Genomic DNA, 11675 nt, shown 5'->3' on the forward strand with positions numbered 1-11675 from the left:
AAACTACATATAATATTTTTTATAAAGACACATTCATAAATATATTGATATAAAAATGTCGACCAATAATTCAAAATTTGCCTAGGTATAAAAAAATATCAGAATATAAATAAAAACCCAACAGTAGCTATAAACAGTTGTACAAAATTTTAATAAAGTTATAAATAGTGATTTTATGACTTAATGAAAACGTTGTCAAGACCTTAAATTAACGTACAATAAATTTGTTTGTATATAATTAGATGGAACGCAAACTGAGAAGGTTATCTCGTAATTTAACAAAACAACACACAGTAGTTTGAAATACTTAATTTTGTAATGTTAATTAAAAAATTATCCAAAACTAATACAGATTCGCAATAAAAAAACATCCACTTTCTGCTGTGTCAGAAAATGTTATAAGTTGTAACACAAAAAATCAAATAAACTTTCATCCGGTAATAAAGCAAGCCTTCTCTGGAAAATTAACGGCTCTTGACATGCATGATGTTATTTCCTACTGATGTTGCGGGGCAGATGTAAGCAGGCAGTTATATTACAAATTAGCATAATAACAGTGAGAGTATTCTTTAGAAGGTAAAGATACTCTATTGGATGGGCACATATTATCTTTTTCAACCTCCTGTCAACTTTACATAGCATGAATCCACAAATTCACCAGTTACAAAAAGCCACCATACACAGATTACAAGAAAATCATTTTTTATATTTCTTTATCTACACGATTCATTGATTATTTTTTAGTAAAAATATGTCTTTCAACATAAAGGAGCCGGGCTGCACAAATGCTGCCTCACTCCCATATATAATAACGATCGATCAATAAAAACTGCAACTTTGGTAGTGGGCCTATCGCTAGAAATCTTCCACTCCTTAATGGATTGCTTATTTATCATGTTAAATAAAAGCTTCCCACAAATAGTTAGCGAAGTCACGTCGATATTAAATATTTTATTCAGGTTCGTACGGTTTAGTGAATAGACATCTAAGAATTAAATTGTGTGTGAGTTTTTAAGAATATCGACAACGTTTTATTTGGTTGAACTAATACTAAATACATATATGTATACGTATAGATTAAATTTTATTACAACTCAGTTTTATTTCATGTTTTTACAAATTTCATTCACAATATTATTAAAATATTTATTTTATTTATTAAAATCTCAAAACGCAATATTATGAAATGGTTGTTTGTTGTCCCTAAGAAGAGAATATAAGCTACGATAAGAGGAAAAATAATTTTTACCGACTTTTGTCAAATTAAACAAGTATGCAATGAAATGTAAATCAATTTCGAGTTAACTTTCCTCTAGTGTATTAGATGAAAATGTTGACACACATATACATATATGTATATACATACATACTTGTATACTTATAACAGAAATTTTATTATTGATGATGAGAGTAATAATGTCCTAAATTGATTGATTTATTAATCTTATAGCTTATAAAGTTGATGATTCTTTTGTCCTGAGATGAGTTATTGGGTACGCAGCTTGTCGGGTATTCTGGTGCCTGTATAAGACCAGAAAATATGACAACTGCCATAATCCTAAAATGCTGTCCGATTTTAGGACAATCAAGTTTATTGCCAAAATGATGCCAATAAAAGAGAACTCAGATAATGGCTGAGTTATCTTTTAAATAGTATGAGCTATAGGTAAATCATACTCACATTATTTTCTTACCCGCTTGTTAACTTTTTTCCCAAAACATTATTGATTTTTTAAAACGAATTCTACCTAAAGTTCTTGTAATCGTTAAAATGCTGTCGAAAGAAACGAAATTAGCGGTAGTCCCACATACTCACATACATAGATGTTAGCGCCCGCATCTTTTTTGTGCCTTTTTCGATTCGAATTCGAATTTTCCCATAAGAAAGACAATCAGTTAAAATGCTTGAGTTGATATAAATGAACCGCGATTTTTTTATTTAATTTTTATACGTACGCGCAGCGTAGTTGGAGCTCCTTAGGTTGACATGCACACCACTGCCTATAGAGTGCTCAAGTCACGCATGAATGTCGAAGCAACGCTAAATCTCAAAGTCAAGATAAGCCATCAATCGAAGAAAATATCCTGCTCTTTATATGATTAGGTTTGAGTTTAAAACGCTTGCGTGAATTCTACTGAAGAGCATACGTACCAACGTCGCCGTTACATCTTTTTGGATATAAACATACGTACCCAACACACACATTCACAATGGCTTAAATGCCGGCAGGATGAATACGTACCCAAAACATTTATATGAGAATGTGGCCAAAATTTCATAATGGATTTTGAAAATGGAAACAGGGCTTTTTGATGTTTAATGTTTACTCTATACATACCCAGTCCAAGCGTTGAACTGAATACGCAGTTTTATATGGGCTGTAAAATCACTTTAATTAAAGAACGCTTATGGGTTACAGATTTTAATAGCAGTTATCGGTCCAAAACGCTTACCCTAACGCAGCGTATAACACACGGGAAATCAGCCCAAATACCGGGGCGGTGACTCACTTAGTGCAAAGAGAGGGGTCGTAGAAGAACGTGGTGAGCTGAGAAAGTAGTTTAGTTTCGAATGCAATTTGTTGAAATTGTTTCGTATGACTATGAATTGGGTTCTAATTAAGTTTCGGCCTTTACATACCATACGGAAATAAATCAACACTTGTCAGGGAGGCTGAGATTGCCAATTTGGTCTAAATATGTGAAGTGTTTTCGCTTACATTTTCTGTCTCTGTGTTTGTACAATTAGCTTGGATAATGTTTAGCTTTATTTTCTTTAAGGATGGAAAATAAATTAAATTATTAACATTTAACAAGAGTGTGTGGATTTTGTATCCATGTGTATATTGAACGTCATTTATTTTTTAGTTAGTTGTTTCTGTAGTATTGGTAATTGCTGTTGATAGTGATTAATGCTACGTACGTGCGTTCCCCGCCTTGGCGCCCATTCGTTTCGTTGCCTTAGCGACGATAGCGCTCATGTGAGTGGGAGCGTCTCCGGTTGTGGCCAAAGTTGCTGTAATTGCGGCGATCCCGGGGTGAACGACCTCTGGAGCGAGAACGCCTTCTGTCATCATGTCGATCACCAACTCCTCCACCTCGCCCTCTTTCACTGCGTTCACGATCTCTGTCTCTACGTCCGTCACGTTCTCTTTCACGATCTCGTCCACTGCGACCGCCATCTACCTCACGACCGCCGACACCCCCACGTTCTCCTTCAGTGCTGCGTCCAGGTTCGGCGCTTCGCCCATTACCACGCTCATTTTGGTTCTTTTCTGCATCACGCTGACGTTGGCGTTCCCTCGATCTTGAGCGATGAACGCGCGAACGCCTATCTAGCTCACGGCCACCTACAAAGTACCGATTTCTCTGCCTTGCATCCTCGTCACGATCTGGTATCTTACCCGTGCGTTTCAGTTCTGCCTTGCGAGGCGCCGCCGTTTTCTCCAGTTCAATAAGCTTTTCTCGAATGGTAAGAAAGCCCAGATGCAACTTACCACCAAAGTGGTCCGCCAATCGAATATCATTGTCGTGTATGCCCAAATAGGCGGAACACACTTCGCAAACGCGTAATTTTTGTTGCTGATACGTCGATGCAGGCATAGATGTACGATATTCGTGCTCTGCTTTTATTTTTTTTGCACGTAACTCGTCTATCTCTTTCATCAGCTCCATACTGTCCTCGACTTCGCCTGCTTCGCCCAGTGCCTCGGCTTTGGCCAACTTCTTGCCAATTTCTTCGGCTAAGGCGTGCACAGCATTGGCCTTTTCTGCTACTTCTGCTGTAAGCTCCTCCTGCGTTTCTTTCAAACGTTGCTTAGCCGCATCCGTACGTCTATCACAGTCAGCAATAAACGCTTGTAGATGCTCCATTGCCTCGATGTCGTAGTAGTAGTCACGTGTTTTGGATGCACTCTCATAATCTGCTCTAAAAGCCAAATCGTGGACCTTTGGACATTCACCTAAACATGCGAATATTATGTTAGTTCTATTACCTACATTTCTATTAAACTTCGTTACAGAGCATAACAGCGCTTAGCCGATTTTTGTTAAAACCTAAAAAATTGGTCTTTGACAAATGGAGCAACCAAGGCGTTGCTTGCAACTGGCTGCAGTGCGAATGCGCACTACCTGTTGTGCTCCCCAACCAAAAGAGAAGGGCAAGTACATCGGCGTAAGGTGTCTCGCTACTTTTACCATGTTTAAAAATATCATTAATAGTCAATGATAATATCACATAATATTCACCTAAATCCATTCGTGTGGACGTTAAAATATCGTGTGGGCAGCAGTCAAGCAGAAAAGACTTGCAGACGCGTGCATCGGAGAATTTAACTCCACGGGCATCGTCGCCATTACGCGTTGTTCCCATTAATTGATCCAGCATTGCACGCATTTGGTCAGTTGCGGACATTTTACTGCTAGGTGCGCTCATTCTTAAGTTACTTTTGTTATTTACCGCAAACAATTTTGTAAATTGCAGCAAACGTGCACTTTCACACTTACTTTTTTTTTACGAAAATATGTATATATGCAAATATGAGAGCTCAAGCACAAGTGTTGATAAACACAACAAATTTTTGTTTAACTCTACTGTGGTCCAAAGAACTGTAAAATAGAGTCGATGAATGTAAATGTTATCGATATACAAGATGTTGTACAAGATACAACATAAATTGTATTGAAAAATTTAATGGAAATTACAATTTTTGTTCCACTGGGTAAAATAGAATAGCAAATAATAAAATTCTATAAAGATAGTTAATTGAACTTTTTGAAAAGTCTTGCAGAATAAGTACTGACAAATGTGAAAATGTATTCATTTAGTTTGAGCAGCCACATTATAGTAACCGTGACAGATTTAACATATTCCTTTTAATACATCTTAGATTGTGATATGAATACTTGCTGCACAGGTATTGCTCATCCCTATGGAAAATGTCTTCGCCAGCGCCAAAATCGCCCGAACTGTCGGATAAAAGCAAGAAATATGATAGGCAAATCAGGTAAATAAATAAAAATACAATCAGGGTAAATGTGGTGACATGTTAAAACCCACATTTCCTAAATGGTACAGACTTTGGGGCGAGCACGGACAAGCGCTTCTTGAGGCAGCAACAATCTGCTTGGTCAACGTGACTGCTGTAGGATGTGAGACAGCCAAAGGCTTGGTGCTGCCCGGTATAGGCGGGTTCATGGTGGCGGACGGCAGTACAGTGACTGAGATGGATTTAGGGAACAAGTAAGAAGTTATATTTAAAAAGAAGAAAATTTAAAAGATTTTTCTTATTGTTTTTTTGGTTGCCACAGCTTTTTTTTAAATGCCAGCTACATAGGAAAATCAAAAGCCCTCGCCTGCATGCAACTACTACAAGAGCTAAATCCAGATGTCAATGGCGAATATGTGGATGAGAGCATTGACTATATTTTGGCTAATCGGCCAAGCTTTTTCGAAAGTTTTGACTTGGTCATTGCATCCAATCTTAATGAGCAAACTCTGCTGCTTTTGTCAAATAGACTGTGGGTTTCCAATGTACCGCTTGTTTATTGCCGTTCCTTGGGCATGTTGGGCACTATACGTATACAACTAAAGGAGCATTGCATTATTGAAGCGCATCCTGATAACCGTCAATTCGATTTACGCTTGGAGCAGCCATTCGAGGCGTTACGTGAGCATCTAGAAAGCACAGAGGTTACGAGTAAAGTACCGTGGTTGCTGGTTCTTTACAAATACCTGAAAGCTTGGCAATCCAAGAATGGTGGCGGTTGCCAGGCGCCGTCAAATTACAGGGAAAAAACGGAACTTCGTGAAGTGATAAGAGCCGATATGACAGCCGACGAGGAGAATTACGAGGAGGCAATCAAGGCGGTTAATACAGCATTTGGAGCTGGTCTAGTACCTCTTAGTCTCAAAGAAATTTTCGATGATGACGCATGCGAGCAGTTACATAAAAAGGTGCCAACAAATATTTCCATAGTCCTAACTTATTTAAAAACTTGTGTTATTCCAGAGTGATGCCTTTTGGATCATGGCCAAGGCTTTAAAGCATTTTGTGGTGCAAGAGAATAAAGGTTATTTACCAGTGCCTGGTGTGCTGCCTGATATGACAGCCAATACAGATTCCTATATAGCTCTGCAGCACATTTATAGACAACAGGCGGCGCAAGATGCCGATCATGTTTATCACAAGTGCCAGGATTATCTAAAGGCGTTGGCTTTGCCAATGGACAGTATTGATGAACGCATAGTTCGTCTGCTTTGTCGTGAGGCTGCGGGGTTGATTGTTTTACGTGGCACGCGAATTTCGGATGAGTATGAGAAAAGCTGTCGTCTGCAATCGTTGGGTATGTTGCATACATTTAATTCATGGTGGCAATAGTTCATAACACCACTTTCTGTAAAATATTCTAGTGGAAGACAATGAACTACAGGGCAGTCTCACTGCTTACAACTTCGCTTTACGCGCCTATGAGCGCTTCCTAACTGAATGCGGAAACATTCCAGGCGATTGTACTGTGGAGCAGGATATTGGACGCTTGAAGAGCATTGCAAGCAAAATGTTAGTTGATTTGGGACTACATGCGACAATAAGTGACGACATATTGCACGAAATATGTCGATTTGGCGGAGCAGAACTACATGCAGTTTCCGCATTTATAGGCAAGTGTAGTTGTTTTGGTTTTTTTTGCAAAAAAAAAACTCATAAATATATTTACATTACTTTACAGGAGGTTGCGCAGCTCAGGAGGTGATCAAAATACTCACCAAACAATATAAGCCTATTGATAATACTTTTATATATAATGCTATAAGTACGGAAAGCGTAACTTTAAGGCTGTAGTAAAAATAAGTGAATAAAAGATTTGTTACATATCGTGATTGTAGTGATTGAAGCAGATAAAAGGGTATCGCGATTAAGGTAGTAATGTGGCGGGTGTTGCTACACACACAGTTTAAGTTAGATATAAGCCGCTGTGCGGTTGGTAGGGCATTGCTTATCGACCAGCAGTGTGAGAAGGTAAGGCAGTGTTCATCGACTTGCAGTACGATTGGATAAAGCAGTGTATATTGCAGTGCGACTGGGTAAGGCAGCGCATAATCATTTTATATAACTATACTAATTGATTGTTTGTTTGTTTGAATTGAAAAGGCTCCGAATCTACTGGATCGATTTAATGGATTCTTTCACTGTTGGGAAGCTACACTATCGGTTAACATGGGCTATATTTTATATTGCAAAAAAGAAAGGAATCCTTACTAAAACGCCAATAATGTAACCAAATGTGTAAACAAATGTCCTTAAAAAACTCCTGAATAGCATGCTATCAGTTCATAATAATCCTCGAAACATTGTCACTTTAAATATTAAGGCAATATTATTCAAAAGTCCCCAGCCAAATAAAAAATTACAAATCGATCGACACCGTGATTAATATCGAAGACATTTAAATTCACTAAACCCTTCGGAACTGCCGCCACATAAATTGACGGTAAAATTCGGAATTGCAATCATGCTTTTGAGAAATTAAAGCCTTCCAAGCATGTGCAATGGACGAGGCTGCTTTTTAAGGAATTGCAAGACAATTTAAATGTAGCAACCATTATCAACGGCCCAGCAACTGGTCAACTAGCTCATATAACGAGGATACCGATGATCCCATTTGATCATTTATATGGCTTCAATTTCCGGTAGCTCTAAGGCCAAGCCTTCGAATTAGTAGGGATCGACATACGAAAGCAATGTTTTACGGTATGTTGACCTATCCTGTTCGGAGCTCCTACCAAGGATACCGATGATCCCATTTGCTCATTTATATGGCTTCAATTTCCGGTAGCCCCAGGGCCAAGCCTTCGAATTAGTAGGGATCGACATACAAAAGCAATGTTTTGCGGTATGTTGACCTTTCACGGGTCGGAGCTCTTGAAAATCAATTTATTTTGCTACCACAAAGTAAAACATCAAATATCTTTTACAGAGAACCTCTGACCTAATAAAGAATACCAAAAATCTGAAAACAAACAAAAAATCATTAAAATAAAAATATATCCAAAATAAATTGTAATCCTTCTTAGTAACTCCTAGCAAAAAGAAGAAGAAGAAGTATGTGTGTTAAAAAATGTATAATTTTTAAAATTTTTGTAAAAATACCCGTGCGAAGCAGAAGCAGCACGCTAGTAATGCTATAAGTACGGAAATTGTAACTTTAATTTTGTAGAAAAAATAACTTTGTTATAAATGGTGGTTGAAGCAGATCGAAGGGTAGCGCTATTAAGGTTACTCCCGTCATCCTGATCATATTTCAAAAATAGACTGTTCTTCCTTCTGGGTGTAAGCTTACAAATCAAAAAACATTATATCCTCACACTTTTCAGATGCCTGTGGAAAAGCTGATTTTATTCAAAGTCCAAAAAGAACAACTTTACTATATATTCGATAAAGAAAAACATATGGGGTAGAAACAACTAAATCTTACTGAGTATGTGTGTTAAAAAATGTATAATTTTTAAAATTTTTGTAAAAATACCCGTGCGAAGCAGAAGCAGGACGCTAGTAATGCTATAAGTACGGAAATTGTAACTTTAATTTTGTAGAAAAAATAACTTTGTTATAAATCGTGGTTGAAGCAGATCGAAGGGTATCGCTATTAAGGTTACTCCCGTCATCCTGATCATATTTCAAAAATAGACTGTTCTTCCTTCTGGGTGTAAACTTACAAATCAAAAAACATTATATCCTCACACTTTTCAGATGCCTGTGGAAAAGCTGATTTTGTTCAAAGTCCAAAAAGAAAAACTTTACTATATATTCGATATGTGCACTTCTAAAGAAAAACATATGGGGTAGAAACAACTAAATCTTACTAAGTTTCTTAAGCCAACCCAATCTCGAGTTTATTTGAGTGTTTTTGCGTTCTGGCCATTCATAAGCAAGAATAGTTAAGAAGCCAGACAGAGATACAACACAACGTTCTTTCAAAAGCCTTTTCGCACACACTTAATATAATAACTTCCAAACATATAATTCATTTCCATTTTGTAGCGAAATTTTAAGTTAATTTTTTTTATAATAATCAATTTGTGGTCGACTTTAGATTGCGAGAAATGTTTGCCTCCCTGCATACTTTCTTGAAATTATGTATATAATACATATGTAGAAGAAGGCAGTTTTGACTTAGTCATTGCATCCTATCTTAATGAGCAAAATCTGCTGGTTTTGTCAACAGAGTGTGGGTTTCCAATGTGCCGCTTGTTTATTGCCGTTTCTTCCTTGAAACTATATATATAATATGTAGAAAGAGGCTGCATCTCTGACTCTATAGTACAGTTAGACAAGCAACTTCGTATGTTCAGGAATCCTCTTATCTTCTAATCAATTCTGTCTACAATTCGAATTTAAAAATTCACTATTTAATTATTAAACAAAGAACTGTAAACATATGTATGTACTTTCTTTAATTTATGCTAAGCAATACGAAAAATGCATTATCGAACAGAACCTAGTGCGATTTTATTTAATAAAAGCTTTATTATTTAAGCAATATGTACATAAGATCTAGTGTCTATGTACATACGAGTATGTAACATGATCCAATTCAGCACTTAAGTAATAGGTATAAAATTTAATATAGAGCTAACTTTCACACAAGTAGTGCTCTAAAGGGAAAGATATAGAGAATAAAACAATGCTAACACATTAAGTTAACAATTTGACTGATACTTGTCTTCTTAAAAAGAACATGTTGTTAAACAACAGATTATAGTACAAAATCGCGTCAGGAATCGTAGCAAATGATAAAAGCTTCAAGCAGTCAACTTTTCATTACTCATTCAAAAAATATTAGGGTGCTCTACTCAGCAGCAAAAGTTGTAAAAATATTTTTATTACGTGACATGCATGCAGCATCTATTGCTTCATTGAATTGGCCAAACAATTTAAATTTCTTCGCACCATTACCCCGCTTGGCAATAAAATATTACGTGTTCGTTAGAAATGAAGTTTACTTAAAGCCTCCAGGTTAGATATGCAGGGTAGTAAATAAAGTTGGCAAAAACAACTAACGCAGTACCAAAGACGTCATTGAATTCTGAATACGTGGTCGGCATCTTATCTAGAAGAGAAGCAACATTAGAGCAACTGCCAAAAAAGCACACAGAGATAAATAAGATGGGAAGGCTATAGTCGAATTTGAGAATTACGGGAGTTAGGGAAAATCACGAAAAATGGGAAAGGTGGGGTGCATCAGAAAAAAAAAACATATACTTGTCCAATCTCGGTCTTGGGAGAATCCGGATACCAAGTTTGGGTATCCTAGCTCTTATACTTTTCGGGATCCTTGCGTTTACACAGATAGACGGACTGATGGACGGACATGGCTATATCGACTCTTATCATACCTTATTTGTAGTGATATGTATACTTTTGGGGGTCTGCCACGCATCCTTCTGTGTGTTACATACATTCGCACTAAATTAATAGACCCTTTTACTTTTACTTTGTGTACAGGGTATAACTAGATGGACAACCCTTGCAACATGCTTAAGCAGGCAATCTAGTATAGTAGATTATGCCCAGTATATAGCTACTGTTAGTAAATGTCATCGTCTAATATTAGAGCCACAATCCAATAGATAAAGAGTAATTGTCTAATTTTAATTATCTATGGGCGGCGGTCGTTGCAATCTGCGTAATCAAATATATGTACCTACACACGTATACACAATAAAATATCCAGCAATACTGTGCGGAAATATTTTTAATTTCGATTATTTGTACTGCTATTTATAACAAAATATTTAACTTTATCAGCGCGTTTTTTCTACGTACTTCTGTTTATTTGTATGCATATTCGCTTTTCAATATTTACGAGTATATTGCCTTCGTGATTGTTCTTTGGTTCAACGCAGACGCAACAATATTTTTAATTAAAGAAACTTTCGCACGGTATTTGCGTTTCTTTGTTTAATGATCAACCCGCTGACAAATCAACGCCAAGCATCTGTCTGCATAGCGTCAACGTCGTCTAAGATAAAATTTTACTACTTCAGTCAGTCATGAGTCATTCTATATACATGTAGTCAAGTCATAGTATGTATAGTACACCTACAAAAAACGTTCACGCGTGTACATACTTGTATGTATAAAATTTTTTTTTAGGTAAACATATGTAATGTACCGTCTGTAGCGGCAAACTCCAAAGTCTGACAAAATGCAAAAGGAACAAATCACGTACAAATCGTATAAATTAATAGCAAACAGTACAACTTTTATTAATGCGCGCTCTGCAAATAATTAAACATATGGTCAATATTTATCCGAAAAATAGCAAGTGCAACAAATATTAAAGTCAATATTCAGTGACCCATAAAATTTCAAGTAAATACAAGGCAACCTCTAAAAACACAAAAACACGCATACGCCGTGTTACCCAGAGCTATTGCCGTTGCCCCTGGCCGACAACAATAAGAAAACAAGTCACACCTACCGCTTGCCGGGCCACAAAGAAGGCACCGATAGCACATTTATACCAACATACTCTTAATATCGTACGATAACAATTTCTTTTGACCTAAACAGCAGAGCCCATGTACATTGTTTGGCGTGAATGCTGGCTTCCTTTAAAAAGGGATCGCACGAAGAATATTTCGTAGTAGTCTATTCAAACGTACTTTGGCA

At 36.9% G+C, this 11675-nt stretch overlaps 2 protein-coding genes across 2 annotated transcripts; one reads left to right on the forward strand and one right to left on the reverse strand.

The window, feature by feature from the left end:
- Positions 1–2750: 2750 nt before the first annotated feature.
- LOC115633006 (putative RNA-binding protein Luc7-like 1) lies at positions 2751–4509 on the reverse strand. The gene is made up of 2 exons (XM_030530331.1): positions 4249–4509; positions 2751–3962 (listed from the first exon to the last, which is right to left on the reverse strand). Exons 1-2 carry the CDS (start codon positions 4433–4435, stop codon positions 2962–2964), a joined length of 1188 nt encoding a protein of 395 aa, XP_030386191.1. The 5' UTR covers positions 4436–4509; the 3' UTR covers positions 2751–2961.
- Positions 4510–4875: 366 nt separating this feature from the next.
- Positions 4876–6880, forward strand: LOC115633004 (nedd8-activating enzyme E1 regulatory subunit). Its single transcript, XM_030530329.1, has 6 exons — positions 4876–5006; positions 5078–5242; positions 5311–5956; positions 6012–6345; positions 6413–6661; positions 6730–6880. The coding sequence occupies exons 1-6, from the start codon at positions 4939–4941 to the stop codon at positions 6840–6842; spliced, it is 1575 nt and encodes a 524-aa protein (XP_030386189.1). The 5' UTR covers positions 4876–4938; the 3' UTR covers positions 6843–6880.
- The last annotated feature ends 4795 nt before the right edge of the window (positions 6881–11675 follow it).

Source organism: Scaptodrosophila lebanonensis, unplaced genomic scaffold (assembly GCF_003285725.1).
Source record: "Scaptodrosophila lebanonensis strain 11010-0011.00,11010-0021.00 unplaced genomic scaffold, SlebRS2 tig00001415-arrow-pilon, whole genome shotgun sequence".
NCBI lineage: Eukaryota > Metazoa > Arthropoda > Insecta > Diptera > Drosophilidae > Scaptodrosophila > Scaptodrosophila lebanonensis.

Bases quoted from the DNA above. Each gene is read 5' to 3' on its own strand.
- LOC115633006 (XM_030530331.1), bottom strand. From the start codon at position 4,435: ATGAGCGCACCTAGCAGTAAAATGTCCGCAACTGACCAAATGCGTGCA. The intron at 3,963-4,248 runs GTGAATATTATG...TCGCATGTTTAG, and splicing joins GTCCACACGAATGGATTTAG to GTGAATGTCCAAAGGTCCAC.
- LOC115633004 (XM_030530329.1), top strand. From the start codon at position 4,939: ATGTCTTCGCCAGCGCCAAAATCGCCCGAACTGTCGGATAAAAGCAAG. The intron at 5,007-5,077 runs GTAAATAAATAA...TAAATGGTACAG, and splicing joins AAATATGATAGGCAAATCAG to ACTTTGGGGCGAGCACGGAC. The intron at 5,957-6,011 runs GTGCCAACAAAT...GTGTTATTCCAG, and splicing joins GCGAGCAGTTACATAAAAAG to AGTGATGCCTTTTGGATCAT.